Below are 26,920 nucleotides of genomic sequence, written 5' to 3'. Positions count from 1 at the left end.
ATTATGGTTTTTGGTATCAAAACATTATGATGATATGATTAATGGCATTCGATCTACATATGTTACCTTCTAAATTATATATGTTACCTTATAGTTACTTAGAAAATAGAAATGTTTTTTGTTATTTATGTTAGGATAGTTATACGAGTATGCTGTTAATGACCACTTAAAAGAGTTATAATATTTTGGTTTAACAAATTATTCTCATTCTAGTTATTTCTTCTTGATTAGAAAGAATATTTTTTCATTTGTGTTAGAATAGTTATATGCTATAAAATGTTAATTTATAATCACTTCATGAAATAGGGAGGTCTATTTTTATTGTGTAAGATATACATATATATGTATGATTTTATACGTTAATTGACAACCAATTTAAGTTGGTCGTAACATTTTAGATTAATTTTTTTCCATTATTTTCGTTCTCGTTATGGTTATTTAGAAACAAGAATATTATCGAAATTAAGATAGTTGTATTATATTAATTAATAACTAATAACTATGATATGTTAATTAATAAATATAACTTATCAATTACTTTATCAATTACTTTCGTTCGCGTTATTTGTCGATGTTTGATGTTTTTTATTTGTCGTTAATGGTTATTTTATTTATGTGAGGATAGTTATCCTTCCTTCCTTCCTTACAGTGTCAATATATTTTGGTTTAACTTTTTCGATTATTGTGACCTATGCTTATTTTTCTTCACGTAATTTAGAAATATGAAAGGTTTTTTATTTCTGTTAGGACAGATAACTGATATTTTAGTTATATAACAAAAAAATATCAAAAGCAATATTAGATTTTGCTTACGCAAATAGTTTATTAAAATATTCATTTCAAGAAACAAAAATGGAATAAAAATATTTATTCAAATGTTGTATGTAACAAAAGAATCAGTATCGGTTTTCGGTGTACGGAGAGGGTCTTTAGGACTAACTACTTACTAACTATATGTGTGTGTGTGTGTGTCACGGCAGCCGTCAATATGAAGTGTTAATACAAATGAGCGTATCAAATCTCTTATAGTAAGCGGATTATTCCCAAGTAGGACAAATATTGTATATAAATTTGCGGTTTTTGTGGTTAATATCTATCATAGTGATTATAACCCATAAATATCTATTATAATATCGATAGCTCCTAAGTATACTGAGTCAACTCTACTTCTAATAACTTTATTTTTTTGTTACGTAGGTGGATAGGAAATGAAGTAAATGTTATTAATATCTTAAAAAAATTAAATAGTCAAAAGTTGTTAGTTGACTCAGTATACTTAGGAGCCATCGATATAACATCTAACTTATTACAAGCATGGTACGGTAACAAGCTAAGACTCTCTACGTAGTTGTGACATGATATTGGCATGATATTATCACAATAATATGATTATACCATGTGTAGATCTATCTAGAATCGAGATAGACACAATTTCAAAACATGTAGTACAAAATTAGGGCTTATATACCCGGGATTATTACAAACAAAATGATAACAACATTTAGTTATTTTAGTACTTACGATATTCCATAGTACACGAACATGCTGATGTCGTACCAGTGTATAGCCAAGTATCTCAAAACTGTTGAAATCACTGATATACCGAAGATAAGTGCGAGGCCCAAGCGTTTCGACTTCCAGAGAACGAACATCAGAGGTAGCGTCGCTACGTACAGTTGCATGTCCATTCCAATTTGGTGAGTATGGGTCAAACACTAGAATAATAATAAAAAAATGTCATTTCACTTTAGCAACACAAAAAAAAAATCTAAGCAATTTTTTGACAATGAGTATCGGTAAGTTATTAGAAATTAACCTGATTTTCTTTTTAATTATAGCCTTATTATTAATTGTCATAAGTGCCACCCCTGGTAACGTGGGAAACATAGGGCTGGTGTGTTTTTTGCCCAGAAAATCGGCATAGTGATTCAATGCGAAACGCTGTCACCTATCTTGGATTAATTCCACGTGGACAAGGTTTGTATCGCAGATATGTATCGCAGAAATTTTAAATATACGTATATAATCATAATTATATACTGTAAAATTTAGAAATAAATTTCTTAAATTATAGCACATAAATCATCACTGAGGCTTAGATCATATAAAACCTGATCATAAATAATTAAAAAATCACAATTGCTACAATTGTGGTATCCCTAATTATGGCTGATTTTTTTAAAGATAATCAAAAGTACAAATTTTTCCATTAACGAATATTAATTAAAAAAAAAAAGATCTGTCGGGAGGTTTTAACAAGCAAATATTAACGACTCAAGCTTTGTTTGAATTCGTAAAATAACTTAAATGCAAATTAATTAACACAGTTAAGTTTGTTTTTCAAGCAATATAAAGTTGTGGAAACCAGTTAGTTTATAATAGATTATAATTTTGTTGATATTTCTTTGATACACGTCCTATACGTTATGATGTCTCTTACAAAACTGGTTAAAATAAATAAATGTGATAACGGAAAATTCATTAAATTGGGTGTTAATTTTTAGTATTAAAACTTATTTCGTATTAAAATTTATTCATTTAGACCATGATGTATTTTTTTTTTTTTTGTATTTGTGACCAATTTATTATGACAACAACGCCGCTCGTTTTTATAGAGAACAACTTTGAATATATACTAATCATCATCATCACCATCACTTCAGCCTGATACAGTCCACTGCTGCACATAGGCCTCCACAAGTTAGCGCCAAAAATGGCGTAAACTCATGTGTTTTGCCCATAGTCACTACGCTGGGTCGGCGGGTTGGTGACCGCAGGGCTGGCTTTGTCGCACCAAAGACGCCGCTGCACGTCTTCGACCTGTGTATTTCTAAGCCAGCAGTTGGATAGTTATCCCGCCATCAGTCGGCTTCCTAAGTTCCAAAGTGGTAGTGGAACTGTGTTGTCTCTTAGTCGCCTCCTTACGACACCCGCGGGAGACGAGAATATATAGTAATATATCCAAGAATCCTTATCATTTATTTTTTTATTCATTTACTACCGAGAGTCACGGATTCCTATCAGATATTTGTAACGACAGCTAAAGTACTAAAAGTACGCGAGGGAGACATATAGGTATGGATAAGATTCGAGTCAAAATATAAATCTGTACAGGCTATGTAAATAACCCTAGCGAGGGTGTTTAACATTCGATTATCGGTTTTGTGAGTAGGTATAGGGGGAGATATTCTGATTTTACTAATGTAAAGAAATTCTACGCAAAAATATACATTTTAACAATTTATACATATATACATATGAACAATTTAATTTGTATTAAGCATTGGAATATTACAGTAACTATGTTTTCTCAAGTAATATAAAATAGGTAATCGAAAAAATAATTAATTAATTACACATTAATACACATTACGAGAGATATATCAAATGGTATTCGTCAAATCTCAATCAAATTTAAATGGGACCACATAAATAATATATATAATATCACCAGTTTTCTACATCTCATATTTTCTGAAAGCATCTTTAACTATATTTATGTATTTTCCCACAATAAATGACATATAATAATGTACAATAAAATATCTACGATCAAGGATTAGGCTTGACCCCGTGAAATACCCGTGCTTTTTGCCTTTAGTTAAAACATGATTTCCTCTCAGCGAGTACATACTATTTTATTGGACTAAATTTATTTGGATATATGGTTAGGGGGCTCTGAACTTATACAACGTGTTATTTAATATGTGTCCTTCCATTTATGGACATAGAGATAAATTTAGGCAGACCATGGCAAAAATTTTAAGTGGAGATAATTAAAAGTAGGAAATTACAGCTCGCGCTTCAGCCTGAAATATTCCACAGCTGGGCATAAGTCTCTTTTCGCATGTAAAAGAAGGATCAGAGCTTAATCCACCACGCTGCTCCAATGCGGGTTGGTGGATATATTCCCTACTATGAGATACGATCGCTATCAGGTGTACATGATAACAACCTGGGCCGACAGCTTAACATGCTCTCCGAGACACGGCGGGGAGATCCACAAGGACTATAAACCGGCAGCAGCATTCAAAACCGCCGACACAGCACACGCACAATAACAAGTAAGTACTAATAAACTTGAAAATCGACCTATTTGAAAAAAAAAATGTTGTGAAGGCATACAAACAACCGAATTAACGGTAAAACTTAGGTGACTCGATCACACGACATTCACTCTGCGTTAGTTCAAAAAATTAAAAAAAAAACTTCTTTACATTTGTACGCTTTACATTTGTACTATTATTAGCAAAATATTCCAGCCTGCATAAAACATCATTTCAATTTATTATTCACGGGAGATAGCTATTGATACTTTACGTATTTGTGACCTCAAAATGCTCCATAAAAAGTGAAATATTGATTTTCCACCATATTTACCTTAACCCAAATCTGACGAAGTGTGTCAGTATATGGTTTATTATTTGTTTTCGCAAATGACAGAAAATATAATATTTTTGTGTGATCTTATAAAGTTCTTGTTAGTTATATGTTCTCATATTACGTCTAGTACTCTCATAGTACTTTGTTGTTGCACAAATCAGCATCAAAAACAATTAAAATTTTAATTCTGTGCCTCCCGTGATAAGTAATATAAGTCTAGTTTTATCTTTTTTATGATTTTAGCAGATGCATACTCAGAAAAAGTTAACGAGTTTTTTGGTCCAATTCACGTTCTTCTATGTGCTATAGTTACGAAAATATTTGGTAGTGATAGAAGTCTGATAAAAAAATCGTTAATATCGTGTATTTGTCAAGTTGTGCTTCTTCGTCAGTAGTCGATCACCCTTAGTATTCAACTCAAATTTTTGTGTTTTTGCGATTGTAATGTACTCACGTTTAATTTTCAGTACATTTTTCGTGAATACCTGGAATTATATCTCTTTGAACCTAAAACTTGTATACTGAGGTTGGGCACAGCAGGAAATTTCCTGCCCAAAATATGTAGCAGCCTGTTTGGATAGTACCACGACCTTACAGAAGATCACAGCTAAATAATATTGTTTTGAAGTAGTGTTGTGTTCCTGTTGGTGAGTTAGGTGACCAGAACTCCTGGGGGAAATTGGGGATAGGGTCGGCAACGCGGCAATTTGAGCGTGATCTGATAAGCAATTTTTAAGTTATAGGTGATAAAATGCGTGTAATAATACTTGTTGATGCAAATTGATAGTTTTTTTTTTTTCAATTTGAGAACAAACACAATTATCATGTTAGTGAAATATAATCTGTGTTAGTTTGACATGACTAAATTCCATATGAATATAAAATTTCATCATTGTTCTTTTCTATAATAATTTGAAAGAAAGGAATATAAAATCAGTGTTCCCATTTTATCTTTTATTTATTTAAATAATACCGCGAATACTATTGGTGTTTCTGGTAAATTTATTATATTTTTGTTTATTGTATGCTGAATATTTTTTTGAGAAAAAATTTCTTTGCAGATAATATTTCTCCTATAACTATTTGAAAAATTACAACAGAAATGTTAGATGCGATAATTTTAAAACAATGTAATACATATTTAGAAACGTACTAGTTATATAAAATATATTTTAGTTTATATAAAATATATTTTATATTAAAGAATTAATTAAATGTGTGAGTACTTCAATTATTAAAGAAAATAAAATAGATATTATAATTTTATCCATAGCTTATGCACGTATAATAAATATAAAATAAAGTAAGTTCATATTCATCACAATAATAATTGGGTCGCGTTGACATCCATACAATGCATTCCAAAAAATCAGTGTTCAGCAAAAAGCGTTCGCTTTGCAACACATATTTATTAAGTGTGTGACACTGTGTCAGTTATATAACGTTCATGGGAACAGAGTTATTTATTGTTAGAAGCTATTGTTCAATCAGTTCGATAGAGATTACATACTACTATCTAACTAAAGTTACCGTTGCATGTTCTGATCACTCAGGAGCCATTCTAATTAAGAAGGAAACACTATTTTCGTTTTTATAAAATAATATTTAGCGATTTTATCTTTTTGTTGATTTTCAGTGTTAAGTAAAAACGAGAAAAAGAATTTTGAACCGTAAAATTTGCTATAGTTTTTTAAAGATCCTACTGTAATAAGGTGGTGTAGTAATCATTTGTACCCTACTATTAAAAAGCAATTACTGTTTTACGTTCTTTCGTTCAGATAATGTACCTGCTTTAATATTCGTTCATGGGTTGGTTAAACGAAAACAAAACATACCATTTCCTCGAAGCCGAAGTAATTATGTATGAATAGAAAACTTTTCCACATGTTTTTCTCGCAGACACGGCTGTGCTCCTCGACCACGAGGTTCCACTGGGGTCCGTTATTTATGTCGGGCAGGATATATGTGCAGAATAACATTAAACTCAGGAACATTGGGAAGAGTCTGTAAACAGTAAATACATTATGATATAATAGTGGAGCTCTTAATGTTGTATAAATTTACATATTGTGTTTGAATAGTTGATAAATGACAAAATCCTATATGTAATATGATACAAATATGGATAATCCTTTTTTGTATGTTCATTAATCTCAGTACAAAGTTTGTATGAGAGAAAATTAAAATAAAAAATCGATATATTAACGAATAAAAAGAACACCGTCAGAAATTCGCCGGGTCAGTTCCCTTTTAACCGACTTCCAAAAAAGGAGGAGGTTCTCAATTCGACTGTATTTTTTTTTTTTTTTTTATGTATGTTACATCAGAACTTTTGACCGGGTAGACCGATTTCGACAAATTTTGTTTTAATCGAAAGGTGGTGTGTGCCAATTGGTCCCATTTAAATTTATTTGAGATCTAACAACTACTTTTCGAGTTATATCTAATAATGCGTTTTTACTTGACGCTTTTTTCGTCGACCTACGCTGTATTATACCGCATAACTTTCTACTGGATGTACCGATTTTGATAATTATTTTTTTGTTAGAAAGGAGATATCCCTAGTTTGGTACCGTAATAAGGAAACCAGGATCTGATGATGGAATCCTAGAGAAATCGAGGGAAACTCTCGAAAATCTGTAATAACTTTTTACTGGGTGTACCGATTTTGATAATTTTTAATTTAATCGAAAGCTGATGTTTATCATGTGGTCACATATAAATTTTATCGAGATCTGATAACTACTTTTTGAGTAATCTTTGATAACGCGTAGTTGCTTGACTATTTTTTCGTCGATCTACGTTGTATTACTTGTCGATGTAATTGAAGTCGGCTTTTTTTTCGTTTGCGAGCAAACACAATTATTGATTAAAATAACATAATAAGGTCGAGGAAAAGTCTTGTCGTATTTTGTAGTAAAAAGTTGCAATAAAATCTTTTTAGTTGTATTGATTGCAACTAGGTGATTTTGATACCATGGAAATGTGAAAAATATGTGTTAAAAATGAAATGAAAAAGTAAAAAATAGTTTCCCGCCACATTTCATTTGTTTTTTTGTTGCCAAAATGGCTGAATTCAACGAAGAAATTCGGCACATTTTAATTGATTCCTACTGTCAACAGCTGATGAGACTTAAGCAAGAAATTTAGGATAAGCGGCCAGAATTGATTAACGGAAAAAGGTACGATCTTTCATCATGACAATACCTTTAGCTACTTAACAAAATTCGAGAGAGTTTCACTAGGAAGTCTTAATACATCCGCCATATAGTTACAATCTTACACCCTCAGATATATGTTTCAGTCTCTTTAGAATCCTTTATGTAGTATAAATTGTGTAATCTTGCCAAAAATTACGAGATAGCGCCAAGTTATGGAAAAAAGGTATGGTACAATATATATAATGGTGGTATTATAATTGATGTGAATAAATTTTGTAATTAATTTTACCTTGAATTTCTATATAAAATAAGATGAAATTTTTTGACCGACCTAATATATCCATGTCAATATTTACGACATATTTATTAAATCGATTATTAAAATTTATTTTTACCGATTTTTGTTTCTATGAATCGGAATATTTAATATAAAAAAATATTAACATTTTGATAAATACGTAGCTACAACCTAACAAAATAAAACATAAAGAAACAGGTTAGATTATATACGTATTTGTTATATTTTATTTGTTCTGTTTTATACGCAGTTTATTTTATCGTTCGTAAATAAGATCATTCAGTTTAAGTTATTAGTAACTCTTGAGATTTATTTTACGCGTTGTTATTTATGGATATTATATGTTGATATATGCTGTTATGTAGTAACTATTAAACTTTATATAACGAATCTTCGTCTTTATTAAAATCAAATCAGCAAGGTCCACAGAAAAAATTAAAGTAAATTTACAAAAAATGCCATTTTAGTTGATTATACATGTCTAGGGCAAATTATGAATATACTCGTATTTTTTAAATACAACATAAATTAAATATTCCAGTATTGAGATAATTTTTTCTATTCTACAAAGAAGATGGAATGGAGCTCAATTCACCACGCAGTTCCATTACGAGTTGGGAAATATTAGGTATAAGACTTGGATCTCTTTCGAATATGTAGTCTGAAGACTGTTGTGCACGAATTTCAAAGACTACTGAGAAGGTCAGAATTGTATTCAAATATTTTTTTAAGTATTTTTATTCGAAATGTGAGATTGACGCGACGTTATTTGAAGGTTTGATGGTTCACTGTATTAATCTTGAATAATCAATTTCTTTACAGCTAAACATTTTTTTAAAAAGCCTGAAAGTACACCATTTAACCATTTAACCATTGTAATGGATTCTATATTTTGCTATACACGTTATAGTATGTACAGGTCCTTAAAGCGTTATACTTGTGAACTGATTAAATTTGATTGGATTAAATTTTCAAACTTAATTTCATAATTGGGATATGTTCGTAGAAGAAAGAAGTAGAGTAAGTAGTACTACAATTATTATTGTGCATATTTGCACAGCGATTTCTTTTAAAGTTTTGCATATATCATCTTTATTTTAAGGACGTAAGAGTCAGATTTATGTAGCAAAGGTAATTCGTTGGGTTCTTTCACAATTTTGAGGTACGAATCCGTCACTTATATTCATAACCTCCTTTTGAAACGTCATATCAATGTCTTTCTTGCGTAGCTGTGTATCACTTACGCTTTTCACTTGCATGAAGTATCGAATAAAGTGGCGTATTTCCTTTTTTTTCCATTTTAGGCAGAAAGCCTCAACAGAAGGAGTCGCTTCGAAAAAAGCGCAGAGGAATATGTTCGTTAATCATCGCACAATAAGTTTTAATGCTTTGAACTTTGGAATAGCAGTAAAAAAAAACAAAAGTATTGACTTCGCGACTCAGAGCGTCAATGATGAAGGGTTGGTTAATTTTTTTGGCCAGGAAATCGGAATTCTGAGGCAACGAAGAAATGTTGCTAGAATTTTTGCTACCACACACGAACATGATTTTTATTACAATTATTATTGTAAACAACTTTTATTAAAACGCTGTTCTATGTTTATTTCTGAAGTACGAATAATAAACAAGTATAATATTACCCTACTAAAATTTATATTGGTTTCAATGTATTCAAAATTACTTATAAATATGGATAAAAATATTTATGGTATTATTAAAATGTGTTTCATGTTACATTGTAGGGTTTATGTTAAAAATATATTTTTTTATTTAGGTCAGATACAATTTAGTTTTATATTGTAATTAGGAGTATATCATATAACAATGTCGTTATTTAAAAACAATAAAACATGTTTTTTTGAAACTTATTTAACAAAAAACCATAATAATAATATCTTTAAAGTATTTATAAAAGTAAATGATAATAATAACATGTTTACAAATTCTCTACCCGAAAAAAACACATAAGTATTATACAACTATAGGTATATGAAGCAAACACCGATCTGGGGGTTTGACAGACATTCGTGAAAACCATTATAAAATTGACGATTTGCCTTCGTAAAACGAATGACCAAAAATATAAAATATATGGTTATATTGCATGAATATTCCGTATATCTATAATATGTACGTCGCACACCACAAAACAGATGATTACTACTGTGTGAATTATATTGAATAAATTCACAATTTCTTTTAAATATTGATCTTGATTAGCGAGCGTTACGGGCCCAGAACTTAAACCATGATCTTCTGTCATCGATTAACGATTAAAGTTCCACTAATCTCTCGGATAGGTTGAAATAAAAGATAAAGTCCTGCTCAACAAGAACAAGTCGAACAATAATAGTATGACAAAAATGACTTGACACCATCACCTATCCTCAATGAATATTATATATTAATATGTTTCTTCAAAAATCATTAAGGAAACAAGTTTTCTAATACACATTTAATTGCTAGGTCGTTAAGATTGTTATGAATCGCCTTTAGACGCACGTGTTTCCAATTTTTTTTAATTACAAGATTTATTGCGTAATTAAATACTATGTTTTATTAATGTAACACTTCTTTAAATAAACTTTGTCTCAGTTCTCTTATTTTGGAACATAATGAAATATATTCAAGGAAATACAATCAATCCACGAAAGGACATTTACTTAGATAAACGTTATTATAAAAACGAATAAATACAATTTCTTAAATTAATTTTAGACGTTAAATTTTGGTTACTTTTTATAATTTTAATATTCATTAGGGTTTTATCGAAGCATTTTCAGTTAAAAATACGGTATTAGAAATATTTATTAAATTTTTCGATAGTTCCAGTTAATGGTTGAGCAATAGAGTAGAAGATAGTAGTTCCAAGTACTATTACTACCAACTACAATTGACATATAAAAGTTCTTAATTTTAGAAGTCTTGGGTGGAAATATTTAATACTAATGTTAAAATATTAAAATTTGACTGGCATAGTTATTGATTTTTAATTCGTTGTTCAATTTTAATTACAATCATTACAGACGAGACTACGGAAGATTGCCGATGGAGGCTGGATGAGGATCGCGGAAAATCAAGATGTCTAGCGCAAACTTGGGGAGGTCTATGTCCGGCAGTGGACTGCGTTACGCTGAAGTGATAAAATTATGACCAGAAAAATTACACAAAATCAACTTGCAACACCTAAAGTATGTAACTACTACAACGGAAAACGCACAAATAGATAACCCTACCGTCATTATACATACTCAACGTGCTTACTCGGATGAAATTTTTCGTCCAAAACTTAACCTTTGTATTTATATTCGTTAACCTGTTCTAAAGAGGTACAGTTGAAGTTCATACTAAAGTTTGGTATATGAAGGCAATCGCGACTGTGTGCCAGGATTTTTATAGGTTCTTTTTGCAATTCGATTAGATGAAAATACATTAATATTGGGAAAGTCTTAAATTATTACTATATTATAATTATTTACTTCTACTACTGTAACTATAATTATGATTCTTTTCTTTACTATAATTTTACTATTTATTGCAGTAGTAAATGTGATACGCTGTAATATTATGTATCTACCTATAATGCGTTTCAAAGTACGAAGTTGTGGCTGTGAAAAATTGACGTGTCTTAGTTATGTGACATAAAGGATAATATAAAGGACGCCATTGTCCTTTAAGGACCCGAAATCAACAGAGTTTTTGAGTCTGCATAACAAAATAGAGATAAGAAGTATATCGAAATCTACATTCAAAGGTTTAATTTAAAATTTAGGCTAGCATCTCTGAGTTTAATAGTACAAAATCTGTTAAAATTCATCTCGTGCTCAAGGGTGAATGAAAACATTGTTAGCCAGCGTGACTCAACGCAAATACGACGTGTACATTAACAAAATAGCAGTTGTTTACTATATTAAATGACGTCATATATTTCGATGTTGTTTATTTCTTGAAGGTTGCATTTGAAGATACTTGGGATTACTGAGTTGGCAGTATGGCAGATAATTTAATAATTGTCAGATCATCGAATTTTACAGTTAAAGTACTAAGGGCGGTGTAAGAAGTGACAGATGCCCGGCGGAGTTTCTGCGAGTTTCAAAAATAGAAAATGCACATTAAATCTTAAAAAACACTCATATATCAGAAATATTTTTTAGTAACTTTAAAATATTTATGTCACAAGCCCTTTAATATTATAAAACTTACAACTCTTTGCCTTATTTGACTTTCAAAAGTGGCTCGATTATTATATTTAAAACATTTATGCCTTAATTTTAAGCTTTAGCAATAGATCACAGCATTTTAAATGTGCATGCAATTTAAAGTGAATTGTCTAGTAGATGGTAATTAAGAGTAATTAGCCGTGTAGACGTAGAAGTAGACGTAACCGAACGACGATATCGAACGGCTGTAAAGAGATCTAACAGCTATATAATCTTTTTCTATTCTTTTTTTTGAGGTAGGTCTTATAGAAGATCACAGCTTAATTAAATAGTACAAGTAGTGTTGTATTTTTGTGGTGAGTAAGATAGGATCAATGCTTATTTTGACACCATAGTAATATAAAATTACTTGCATTCTTTATAATAACATTCGTGTGATTTCTCTTGTCGAAATATTACGCGTGACAGGTGTACTACTAATTAAACGTAACGTGAACATTTTTTCCGTTTGGTAGTATTCACAATGAAAACAAAACGCTTTTCCTCGACTTTCTTATAATATTTCGAAGTTTAAGACTAATGTAAGGACCGTTTGTACTAGATGTACACATGAAATATTACACAGGATAGACACGAAGTGCCAATTTACAGTCTTTTTTGAGGACGTCAATTTTGATACAATCTAAATACTTGTAATAAGATGAAATAGTATATAGAACCGTACCTGAACCACCTGGCCAGAAGTCTGTTCTTGAAGTCAATCGTTCCTTTCTTCTCCAAGTCCTGAAGAAGATTGTGAGCGTTAAGGAACCCGCTTAGATACAAGAAGCTGTCGGTATACACGATCGCTGAACGCCCGATCACGGCCCAAGGCATTCCAAACACCTGATGACAATATATAACATTTTCATAAAAGAAAAACGTATACTAAAGTAAAATTTAACAATTTATCTACATGCTCATGAGACATTGTGCAAAATAAATGCTGATTCATATATAATCAGTTCAGCCTATCGCAGTCCACTGCTGGACATAGACTTCCACAAGATGGCGTCAAAAATGGCATGTATAACATAAGTTATGCGTTTTGTCCCATAGTCTCAACGCTGGGCAGGCGGGTTGGTGACCACAGACCACTTTGTCGCACCGAAGACGCTGCTACCCGTCTTCAGCCTGTGTATTTAAAAGGTAGCAGTTGGATGGTTATCCCGCCATCGGTCGGCTTTTTAAGTTTCAAGGTCGTCGTCTAACTGTGTTGTCCCTTAGTCGCCTCTTACACCCACGGGAAGAGAGGGGGTGGCTATATTCTTTAATGCCGTAACCACACAGCATCATACATAATAAAGATTAAAAATTTAATAGATAAATTGAGAGGTAAATAACCGGATCAAAACCTTTAACAGTACGCATTTTTAAAATTAAAATATGAATATACAAAAAAAAACAAACTTATAAATACGTATGATATGTATGATTTGATATGTAGAAATTTCCACAATGTATTTTCTACATAATTAAAAAAAAAAATTATAACGTGCTCACACGGTCGTCTGTTACTAAAGTAAGCAACTTATTTATACTAGCGGACCCGGCAGATGTTGTTCTGTCCGGAAAACAGCTACCAAATTTGATTGCTTGTATACCGATAGCAGCACCACCTACCAGGTCCAATTGAGATAAAAACTACCCTATCTCCAAAGTTGGACCAAATTATAGATGCTTACAAAATTTGATAAAAATTAGTTCAGTAGTTTCGGAGTTACATACCGATAGCAGCGCCACCTATCGGGTTCAATTGACATAAAAACTACCCTATCTTCCAAATTGGATTAAATTACAGATGCCTACAAAAGTTGATAAAAATTGAGTCAGTAGTTTCGGAGTTACATACTGATAGTAGCGCCACCTACCGAGTTCAATTGAGATAAAAACTACCCTATCTCTCAAGTTGGACCAAAATACAAATGCTTACAAACTTTGATAAAAAATGGTTCAGTAGTTTCGGAGTTTATTGGCCACATACATCGTGACACAAATTTTTTATACATATAGATGTGTTCTGTATAAAACATTTAAACATTCTGAATCGAATAATTAGACAGTTCTGCTCAAATCGAAAAGTAAAAAAAAGTTACAAACTTTTTTTAAATGTCTAATAATATTTTATTTTAAGATTTAATGACTATGTCAAATAAGTATTAATGATCAGTAACTATATAGGTATTCGTGATCGTTAATTAACGATTAGATTTCATTTAGGGCCAGGAATTTACTTGCTATTAACATCGACTTAACTATAGTACATCGATTAACATATACAATATTATGATACAAAAAAAAAACCCAATTAATAAAGAGCCACACGAAATAATATTTAATAATAAGGTTTTACACTTAGCTGATTAACAGTTTATCCGTATACAGTTGTGTATTTCATATACTTTAAAGGATAAAAATAAAATAGAAAATCGTTGTATTTCGAACGAAATGAAATTGGATACACTGCAGTCCAAATATCTTTCGTTGCATTACGTGACGATTTTTGATTGGTTTTTATTAAATTAAAATGTATATGAAATATTTTCATCGAAAAACTGCATTACTTAATGAAACAAGCAATATCATGAATTAATCTTAAATCTTTTGTGAAATGAAATAACAAAAACAGTTCGAGAAATATGTATATTTTTTTTTTTATTTTTTTTTTATTTTTCTACTGAGACAGTTTTATTAAAGAAAATTAAACTTGTTTAAGCCGGTATACAATACCATGTTTGTTTGTATGAAGGTCGTATTTTGTGTTTTTAAATTATTTTGTATCATAAATAAAATGTTTGCTCGCAACCTACATAATATATGTACTTAAATGAGATTTTTGTTCTATCAGCATTGTAAAGTATTAAGGCACAGTACGGAAGAGAAATATGTTCAAACAAATTGGTAACATATGGTATATATACACGTCCTAAATAATTTAAGCCCTTATTTGTAATAAGAACTTATTTCGTAGTTTGAGAATGGCATATATCGCTATATCTATTCTTTTAATACATCTATTATTATGATTTGCTATATTTTCGAACTTATATAAATCTGGTATATTGTAATTCGAACTTATCCCGAAACTTTACATAAATGGCATAGACTAATATATCTTATACAATTAGAGTAAAGTTAAATATATACTAATTTTGACATTTGTACTTTTTTATAAGGAAAATACCGGGTGAAAATTTGACAGCCATCTATAACAAGCCATTGACCTCAGTGTCTACGTAAATAAGAAATTATTAGTATATTATAATACTTCCTATTTTAATATATCACGGAAATAAAATTTGGTAAATGACATTGCATTGACGATAGAAGTACTCATGAATGTAGTAGTCCGGTAGTACTCGATTTCCGATCGAACAAATTTTTTAGTTAAATGCCCTTGAAGGTCAACCTACCTCAGAGAATACATTAACTTATCTGGTCATGAATACATAATTCAATAAAGAATTGAATATACTTCCGTTACAGAGCAAAGTTACAATGAAAGTAAGGCTATGTTATATCGTCCAGTTGGAATCTTTTGCCAAGTATGAGCATTACTGTGTAATGAGTGCTATTTTGCACTGTTTTGGAATAATTTTGTATCACCTACTTAAGTCAATCAAAAATATATAAGTTTATTGCATTAATTTATAAAGCATTGAACAAATAATACATTGCATACAGCATATAACATCACCGAGTCATTCCTATATTTTATATACTTGATATTTACCCTCGTAACCTATCCTAGGTGTGTCCATGTGATCAACGTTTGATATAATTTAGCCTGAAGGTTTTGCGAAATTGACATTTAATTTTTCTTTGGTTTCAAATTATAATGCTAGTAGCTGACCCGGCGAACTTCGTATCGCCTAACAGTGACTTTTAAGTATTATCACAAATCTTTTGTATGGGAGTGTAGAAAATGTTATGAAAATGAGAGGGTACTCGGTGATTGCAAAGTAAACACGCACGTCAAAGTCTTCCGCAAAATAACAACTGTTTTTAGTGTAAAGAGTGTGAAATAGAAGTGTCGCAACACGAAATCCACCAAAATAGTCAATAATATATTATATAAACCAGTGAAAAAAACATAAAAAGTTATTCTGGGAATAAAAAGTGCAATAAAAGCTAGCGAACAACAAAACCTAATTAAAAGAGTGAATGACATAACAGTGCTAACAACATAACCAACAAATCTGTCAAATAGTAATAACTGCCATTTTGACACTGACATAGTGAGTCTTGCCAGCAACAAGAATATAAACTACCATCCTGCCGGTTTTGTCAGTAAATAATCTGAAAAAAATGGACAAAAGTATGGAATTATTGTTGTTAAAACTAGATGAGAAACTGAATCAACAAACCAAAATTATAACAGAGTCGGTGACGTGTAATGTTATGGAGGCATTGGACGAGAAATTAAAAATAATAACTGAAGAAAACATAAGATTAAAAGATAAAATATCGTCATTGGAGCAGAAAATTACGACCATGGAAAGAGAGAAAAGAAAATACAACTTAGTCTTCTTTGGAATTGAGGAGAATGGAAAATCAGAAGCGGAACTAGTAGACTACCTCAAGGACACAATCATAGAAACAGGCACACATCTAAATAGCCAGGAAATAAGCAATATATATAGAATTGGCAAGAATAAAAATGCTGAGAACCGCCGTCCTGTCGTCGTCTCCGTGACAACGCTGTGGAAAAAACACATGATTTGGAAAAACAAGTCAAAGCTGCCCCCAGGTGTCTATATAAAAGAAGATTATCCTAAAGAAGTGTTAGCAAAGCGCAAGCAATTACAAGCCCAAGTGGAAGAGGAAAGAAAGAAAGGAAACATAGCTTTTCTAAAATATGACAAAATAATAGTAAAGAAAACATCAGAAATTAATAGAGAAAAACGAAAAAGAGAAGGCCATGACTCACCTAACTCGGCAACCCAGAAAAAAATCGATTTAAAAGGCAACCCAGCTTCTACATCAGCCAAGGGAAAAGAAATTGCAAAACCCAACATACTCAGCTACGTTGAACGAGGAAGATCTGCTTCAATGTCAGGGACTCCAAAAAACCTGTAATGACCACCGGTACTCGAAATCAACTCAGAACAATTAATACCAAAAGCACACATACAACAACTGAAAAATGCACCCCAAGCCGGTTGGTCACCGTGGGGAAAGAAGACCACTACCCTTCAGCAAATGAAACACCTGGAAAAAAAGAGAAACCTAACAATATACACATAGCCACCCTAAACACACTTTCATTGAGGACTGCAGAAAAACTTCTCGAATTAGAGATAGCTTTGGGTAATATTAAATGGGATATTCTTGGCATGAGCGAAGTAAGACGAAAAGGGAACTGCATCGAAGAGTATGACAGCTACATTCTGTACTATATCGGTGAAACAAAGGGTCAGTATGGAGTGGGATTTATGGTGAAAAAATATCTAAAAAAACAAATCATAGAGTTCAAAGGCATATCCGAAAGAATAGCTTTACTAAATATACAACTACAAGGCTATAAAAACAAATGGACTATAGTACAGATATACGCGCCAACCGAAGCAGCGGACGAAACAATAAAAGATAAGTTCTACAACCAACTTACAACTACACTAGGAACTGCCCACAAAAACGTCATCCTCATGGGAGACTTCAATGGGAAAACAGGTAAACAAAAGCATGGCGAAGAGACAGTAATAGGAAATCATGGCATAGGAACAAGAAGCAAAAACGGCAAGAGAATTGTAAATTTGGCTCTAGAGAATAACTTAACCATACTAAATAGCGTTTTTAAAAAAAGAAACACCAGGAAATGGACTTGGATATCGCCAGATGGAACTTATCGCAATGAAATCGACTTTATAATTAGTAATCAACCTAAGTTTTTTCAAGATGTTAGCGTAATAAATAACTTCAATTTCAATAGCAACCATCGTATGGTCAGAGCTGTACTATTTCACAAACAACAAAAGAAACAACGAAAACACTTTCACCAGAGTGAAAATGCCTGCACGACTGATACAAGGTCTCAATACAACTTAACAACCGGAGAAATAGACAAAACACAAGAAATTTACAACATAGAAACAAATGATATTTATAGAAAGAATAAAACAACAAAAAACAAACATACACTGAGCTCGAAAACAAAAGATCTCATTCAAAAACGGAGAGAATTGCTTAAAAATGGAAGAAATAAAACAACATTACGTGAAATTACCGAACTAAGTAAGGAGATAAGTCGCAATATAAAACAAGATAAATCGAATGAAAGAATAAAATGTATCCAAAAACACATAATTAAAACAGGTGGTATCAGTAAAGCACTCAAAGAATTAAAAGAAACAACGCTATGGGTCCCGAAAATGAAAAGCAAAAACAGCAAGGACGAAACAAGAAGACAGCCAATTCTATAGATAGCGACAGACTATTATCGGAAATTATATTCTACCGAAAACATCTTAAAATTCAACATAGACCTTGAAGACAAAACAGAAAATATCCCTTCGATTCTTGAAAGGGAGGTTCAGCATGCGATAGAAACACAGAAAAATGATAAAGCTCCTGGACCTGATCATATAACCAATGAGATGCTGAAAGCTTCATTGCCAGAAACAACGAAAAAACTAACAAACTTGTTTAATCTTATCCTCAACACAGAATCCATACCTTCACAGTGGACAATAAGCACTATAATACTCATATTTAAGAAAGGAGATAGATCGGAAATAGGAAATTATCGGCCAATAAGTCTCATGTCCAACATATACAAAGTGTTCTCAAAAATAATATTGAAACGCATCACCAAAAAACTCGAAGAACAACAATCAAGAGAACAGGCTGGATTCCGATCGGGATTTGCAACAATTGATCACATACATGTGATAAAACAGCTCATTGAAAAATGTCAAGAATACAATTACCCATTATACATGGCATTTGTGGACTATAACAAAGCGTTTGACTGCCTGGAACATCAGTACATTTGGGAAGCCCTGAAAAATCAAGGAATAGAAAATAAATATATAAGGATGATAAAAAATGTGTACTCCAGTAGCAAAGCACGAATCAAACTAGAGACAGAGGGGGAAATTTTTCCAATACACAGGGGAGTGAGGCAGGGAGACCCACTCTCTCCGAAACTTTTTTCATCCGTGCTAGAAGAAGTCATTAGGAAGATGGAATGGGACAACATAGGGATTAACATAAATGGAACATATTTAAATCATTTAAGATTTGCAGATGACATAATACTTATAACAGATAACCCGGAAAGCCTTAAAACCATGCTTCAAGATCTATCATGTGAAAGTAAAAAGGTGGGACTAACAATAAACAATACAAAGACAAAGATAATAACAAACAGGTCCCAAATAAGTATCTCAGTAGATGAAGAAGAAATAGAATACGTGAATTCTTATGTATACTTAGGCCAGCTTATCGCTTTTAACAACCAAATGGATTCAGAGATTGACAGACGGGTAGCCAATGCCTGGAAGAGATTTTGGTCCCTCAAAGAAGTGCTAAAAGGCAATCAATATAATATGGCAATGAAAAGGAAAGTATACAATACATGCATATTACCAATCCTTACCTATGGGTGTCAGACCTGGGCAAACACACAAGAACAAAACCAAAAACTGATTACATGCCAAAGAGCCATGGAGAGGAGTATACTGGGTTACACAAAAAAGGATAGAAAGAGAGCCGTAGATCTAAGACAAATTACCAAAATCGAAGATGTAGTAATTAAAACTAGAAAACTCAAATGGAGGTGGGTAGGCCACATGATGAGAGAGAATAGAAATAAATGGACGAGAGATATAACAGAATGGACCCCTAGATATCAAACAAAAAGAAAACGAGGAAGACAAAGAAAACGTTGGTCTGATGACTTAAAAAAGCATGCAGGTCCAATGTGGCACAGAAAAGCTGAAACAAGAGCAGAATGGAGAAAGCTGGAGGAGGCCTTCGTGTCGCAAAGACACGCCGACGCGTCGCCCGACATATTTACCTAATAATATAATATCAATTAAAATTACAATTAAAATTACAATTAAAATTACAATTAAAATTACATATATAGTGATATTGAGTATATATAATAGTAATTCAATAATGTTAATAATGAACTTTTATATTCTACTTTTAAAGCTATAAATTCTAATTTGCATGTCTAATTTTAACTATGAAATGATAAATCATGTATATAGTGTTGGCAATAAAGGCTTAATAATAATAGAAAATGTTGTTTTTAGACTTTTTCAGAAAATTATTTTTTTTTTTTTTAGAATTTTTCTCTCCGTAAGAACCATCCTCGTACTTCAAGGAATATTTTAAAAAAAGAATTAGCGAAATCGGTCCAACCGTTCTCGAGTTTTGCGCTTAGCAACACATTCAGCGACTCATTTTTATATTATAGATGTAGATATATTGTTTGGAAAAATAAAGCTTTATTCAAATTATGAAAATTGTAATATTGATAGCTAATCCTATTAGCGTATATATTTATTTGAGACGTATAACTTATATAACTACTTAATACCAGTTGTTAATATTATTTGGTCATTTTCATGATTAATTTTCTCATTTTAAAAATCTCTCCATAAAAAACATGAAACAAAAATTATAAATGTCTCCGTTTGTTTTGCCACAATTTAATTACAAAGTATATGCGTTTTATTTGCTTTTGCCACCTTTGCTAAATGAGTAATAAAAAGATTATCTTAAGATTTATTACAAGTGTCTGTTATGTTTTCATTATTAATTTACAAATGAGGTTGTAATTATTTATGACTAGCTGGGCCCGCGACTTCGTCCGCGTGGAAATCAACAAAGTAGTTTTTGTTTAGTTCGCAGTTATAAAATAAAATAAATCTGAAATAAAAATAGCCTTAGTTACTCTTTATTACATCAGATATCTGCCAGTGAAAGTCCCATCAAAATCGGTCCAGCCATTTCAGAGATTAGCCGGAACAAATAGACAGACAGACAGACAAAAATTATAAAAAATGGTGTTTTGGTATATGTACATATGATTTTAGTAAAAAGCGGTAATTTTTATATTACAATCAGACACTCCAATTTTATTTATTTGTATAGGTAAGGAATATGCATGTAAGTATGAGGGCGCAATTTTTATTCGCGAAAAAAGGGGTATTGAGTAAAAATAAAAACAGAAAAATATTTTCCTTTGCAATATATTCACTGCAAGACGAAGACATTTTCGCATAAAATATGGACAGCGTATACGAATGAGTACCGTGTGGTGTCGGGCGAGTAGAATGGCACCACCCCCTTCCTCCCGTGGGAGTCGTAAAAGGCGACCGAGGGGATAAAACATGGCTCAAAATCATCAGGTCCTGGAGAAGGAAAACTTCATTTGAAACCCGGAATGGGGTCTCCTTCAAGCATTCGTGGCATAGCTCTAAAATGCGAAAGACTCCTGCAGCCGAATTGGCTCCACACGTATCGACTCATCGTTGCTGTGGGCCTAGTCAGTGAGGTCGAGAGGGTGGCGCAGAGCTTAGGCAACTCTGCGTTTTCCTGAAGAGCGTCCTAGGCGGCACAGTGTCTATCTGACACTGTCTAAATCGTCTGCAATAGACGGACTAAGGCCAATGATACGAATGAAGACTGAATATGATAAGTGTTATAATAATTCTTATTCTTTGTATTTTTTATGAAATAAATAGAACTTGCTATTTATTGCTTTTTATATTAAGGATTACAAAATAGCAGTCTTGTAACAATGACGATAAATTGTTGTCGAGAATGCCGACACCTAAGTGACGAAAAATGACAAAAACTTCAGGACAGAACAGGAAAAGAATTTGCATATTTTAGAGGCCATTTCGAAAAATAAACGTGTATATGATTTAGTTAGTTTTTAAAGAGGAATAGTGAAAAAGGACAAGGGAATTAAATAATAATATAAAAAGAGAAAGTCTTTAGTTTCACAACCAATATAAAGTAGACAAACATTTTATTGCATTTTTTTTTTATGTCACTAGGTCGGCAAACAAGCGTACGGCTCACCTGATGGTAAGCGATTACCGTAGCTTATAGACGCCTGCAATACCAGAAGCATCGCAAGCGCGTTACCGACCCAATTCCCAATCCCCCCAGGAGCTCTGGTCACCTTACTCACCAACAGGAACACAATACTGCTTGAAAACAGTATTATTTTGCTGTGATAAAATTTTTGCATATTTCTTATCACATAGAATATTATAGCAAACGCAGCATCATATTTTTTTTTAATTTCCGATGAAACAGCAAAATATTAATCCTTTTTATGAAATAGATCCGTTTATCGTGATCTTTGGAGCCTGAAGTCTAAATGTATAAGATGCCTAGTCATAGTCACGAATTTCATTTAAAAAACGAACAATGATTATCATCAGTAAAGTTTTACTTAACATGGTAAAGCAGCAATTATATATATATATAAAATTCTCGTGTCGCGGTGTTTGTAGATAAACTCCTCCGAAACGGCTTGACCGATTCTCATGAAATTTTGTGTGCATATTGGGTAGGTCTGAGAATCGAACAACATCTATTTTTCATCCCCTTAAATTATAAGGGTAGTCCGATCTAAATTTTTTAAAATTTTTGGATAAATTATTTATTATTTATTTTATTATGATTTGGCGTGGAAAAATACATACAACCCTAAATTTTCACCCTTCTACGACTAACCCCTATTTTTAAATAGCGTTTAGTGGCAAGACAACGTTTGCCGAGTCTGCTAGTATTGTATAAAAAAACCAAATTAGTAGGTGATCTTGTTAAAAATATCTACACTATTAAAACAATAATTGCGAAGAATGATAATATCGAATTGAAGATTTTGCACACTGTTAATGTGAAGAATAATGTTGTTGTACTTACCTCAGAAAAGCTGGTCTTGTTAGTGTAAGGACTGTGAGCCATCGCCATAGACTTATGAGCTAGAAGCAACGCAAATGCATTAATTCCCCTAAATGCATCCACCCCTTTCACTCTCGTCGGCGAATCGGATAAGTCGAAAATTTTCCTTAAATTACGTTTAAGCGAAAACGCATTAAGTAACTTCTCAAAGTTAGTTGTTCCTTCCTTTCCGTCGTCAAGCATTGTTCCCAGACTCAACAATAGGATTATCGCCAGGAAAAATGTTCTGAAACAAAATAGAAACGATGTACTTCCTAATGTACTTCTTTATTACAGTGTTCAGTTGCAAATTTTACATTAATAATACTTAAAATAATTTTATGAAATATTTTGTCGATACTTATAATGAAATTTTAACAAATTAAATTCTGTATATTGAAGATATTATGTTTTTTTAAGCTACTTCTATCGTTATTGAGTCCAAAAATTTTATTGTCAACATTTACTATCCAATGTTTATGAGATACATATTCAAGGTTTTATGGTTCATTTGTGTTTCTCAATTTGTACACGTAAACAATATGACATGATTCATGCTGGCTAGTCAAACTTCGTAAAAGAAAAAATAAGGAAGATGGTACTAATATTCATGTGCTTGCATAAACAGGTGATAAATATTTGTTAGAATTCCATTTTGTATATATGGTTTTTAAAACCTTTGTTTGATTCGTGATCTATTGCTTTGTTATATTTTTTATTGTTTGAAAAATATTAATTCGACAAAAAAAAGAGAATTGATTAATTGGTTACCCAATTAATTATTTTAATGTATTTTTTTGCAATTTTGAATTATATGTTTAGTATTTATAAAAAAAACGCAAATATTATTGACTGATTCCGTTATTAAAATTTTATTTTATTATGACATAGGGTGATATTTTTTTTTTTGTATTTGACGACGCGTTGGCGCAACGGTTGCATTATTGGTTTGTGGCTGTTGCGCTAGCGGTTGCGGGTTCGATCCCCGCAAATGACAAACATTTGTATTGGCCATACAGGTGTATGCCGCGGTCTGGGCGTTTGTGCAGTCCTTGTGGGTCTCCCTACCGTGCCGTGCGTACACATGATAGCGATTGTTACTCATAGTAAGGAATATATCTGCCAACCCGCATTGGAGCAGTGTGGAGAGGATTAAGCTCTGATCCTTCTCCTACATGGGGAAAGAGGCCTATGCCCAGCAGTGGGATATTACAGGCTGAAGCGATATTTTTTGGTAAAACATTAAATATTTTACTGTACCTTTTGATGCTAATTACGTATTTATTGGAAACCGAAATGTCAATAAATCAAATGTGTTAATAGGTTTTAATTCATTTACGCCCACTCTAAACGAGATAATGTCACACAGTTTGGGAGCGGCTGCTAACAAAAATTTTAATTGCCACGTAGTGTTGTTATTTATAGTTCAAAACTATTAAAACACCTGTTTAACGCAAGTTTTAATTTTTTCCGTTCTGTTAATATAAAAATTGTGCAGATTTTTGCTATTTATAAATAAATTACTTCGTTTTGAGACCTGAGAGTATTACCTCACGGAAGATAATTTTTATAACCCATGTGATTATTACGTAACTAGTAGTTATTATATTATATATTTATACTTAGAATAAATCTGTAACAAAGTCTTTAAAAAAAATTTGGATGGTAATTTAAATTGATATTGAAGTCAAAATGTATTTTTTGCCTGTCTCTCAGTTTCTCTATCTACCTATATTACTGTCTGGCAGTCTGAATTTTGGTAACGCATCACACCCAAATAATTAAATGGATTTTAATTAAACTCGCTTTGATTTAAACTACACTAGACACGCACGAGTACACTAGATATCGTTTATTCTGAAATGCAGTACCTTCAGTTCCCGGGAGTGATAGACAAAAGTTGACATTTGTATTCGTGGACGAAGTCGCGAGTTTTTTGTTTGTAATAAAATAAACTTATTTTGTTTAATTACTTATCATTAAATTCGAAAAAAGTGTCAAAAAATCTTTTCCTGTGGATAGCCTTCTTATTATGAAAAATTAAGCTAAAGCTATCGTTACATTAATGAAAACTCGTACAAAATAGAGATTCTTCTACATATATCTTTTTTACTTCATACTTACATCGCCAAGGACTTTCCGAATGAATACGGTCGTTTAACGTTTTTCACAGTGCACATTGTATTTTGAACTTTCACAGATATACCGAGGTCGTGCAGTCTATGAGATAGCTCGTCTTCTAAGTCGAAGCTGCTGCATGAGCTTGGCATGCAAACTCCCCATAGAATGCTGGAGTATCTTGGAAGACGGTGACCCATCTTGAACAAAAATATTTAGTATGTTAGATGCGCAAATTTGAACTACGTATATAATGGCACGTACATTTTTTATTAGATGAAATTTAATATAATATTTGAGTACTTGATTTTAAAACGTAGACTAGACTTTAAGATTGAGTAATATTAGACATCAGGTTTAAATCACCTAGACTAGACGAAAAAGTTAAACAAAAAAGTTTATACATATGTATAATTATGTTTGTGAAATTAGAAACGTTTACCCATTATTTTCCCTTGGCTCGATTATTTTATGAAATTATGGAATAGCTAACCCAAAAAAATGGTCAGCGGACTCCGACTAGCACTTCGCCGAGCCGTGACTACAACCCTTCTTGAGAGCTGGATACACCCCTGGCCTTATACATATTTTGAACATTATAATGGTATAAGAAATTAGTCAAAGTTAATAATAAGAATAAAATTATCGATTTCACTTCAATCTATTTCAGTTGCTAGAAATAATTTAACTTGATTACATAAACATCTTTTAAAGGTTCACAAGTTTTTTTTTGAGAAACCAATTAATGATGGAATATTTTTGTTAAATAACGTAAATAAATTTAAAAAGATTTTTAACTACCGTATAACACGAATATCCAAAAGTTTCATCACAAAAATATTTTTGTGTCAGTATATTGCAAATCGTAAATTATCGAACGCTATAAATTTATCTATTTTCAGAACTAAAAGGTTACAAGCAAGGTATTTGACCAAAAATAAATTTAGTCTTTTGACATTTTCAAAGCAATAACTTATGTGTTATATATTCAAATTATAAGGAAAGTCAAATCTGCACTTAAATTTAATGTTACTAATTTAATGCACTTTATTAGTCTTGATATTTTAAATTCAGCCTTTTGATGCGATAAATTATTTGATCAAGTATAAATAGTTTTTTTTTAATAGTTTAAATACGATAGTTTCATATTTAAAAAATAAGAATAGCTTATTAAACAGTACACATATTTACAATTAACAACTTAAAAAATAAGTATTTACAGATAGTTATGGTACAAATCATATCCGCGTGGAATTGTGCTTAGTAATTTAAAGTAATAAAATAATTAATAATTGTTTAAAATATGTTACATGTTTATATTATAAGGAATGTCATAACTGAATTCAAATTTAATCTTACAAATTAAATTCACTTTAATAATATTTTCGAGACATTAAATAGTGCTGTTCTTGTGCGATAAACATATGTTCATTTCAAAAAAAAAAAAAAAAAAAATAATAATAATACAATCATTTATATAATTTTTTTATATTGCCGTTACGTTTAAATATAATACATTTATAATACAAAATGTCAATGGTTTTGATTATGTTTGGCACGAATAAAATGTATAAGAAATACGAGAAAGAGATGTCATACATTCCTACAATACTTATTGTGTTTGGTTTCATTTATGATTATTATCATTGTCATGTCTGCCATGCTCTTACAATTTTATAAGCACTAGAATGCAAATAAAAAAAATTATAAATAGTGCTATTTGTATTTTAGGAATACGTACAATACTACAATTGTATGAAAATATTCTAAATATTTATAATGTTTATTTTGAAACGTTATTGTGCCAAAACAGGGCACAGTATTGTCTCAATATAATTTTACAA

The 26,920-nt window shown here is 31.5% G+C and overlaps 1 protein-coding gene across 1 annotated transcript in view; it reads right to left on the bottom strand.

Annotated features, from left to right (window-relative positions):
• The window catches only part of LOC123670311 (nose resistant to fluoxetine protein 6), a 64,424-nt gene that overhangs the window by 10,219 nt on the left and 27,285 nt on the right, over positions 1-26,920 (bottom strand). The window contains exons 3-7 of the mRNA XM_045603814.1: positions 25,083-25,276; positions 22,941-23,205; positions 12,727-12,887; positions 6,219-6,387; positions 1,522-1,715 (exon numbers count right to left, since the gene is read on the bottom strand). Coding sequence (XP_045459770.1) covers positions 1,522-1,715; positions 6,219-6,387; positions 12,727-12,887; positions 22,941-23,205; positions 25,083-25,276 — 983 coding nt within the window. The remainder of the gene's footprint in view (positions 1-1,521; positions 1,716-6,218; positions 6,388-12,726; positions 12,888-22,940; positions 23,206-25,082; positions 25,277-26,920) is intronic.

This window comes from Melitaea cinxia, chromosome 4, assembly GCF_905220565.1.
Source record: "Melitaea cinxia chromosome 4, ilMelCinx1.1, whole genome shotgun sequence".
Taxonomy (NCBI): Eukaryota; Metazoa; Arthropoda; class Insecta; order Lepidoptera; family Nymphalidae; genus Melitaea; species Melitaea cinxia.
This window is presented reverse-complemented; position numbering and strand designations above follow the sequence as displayed.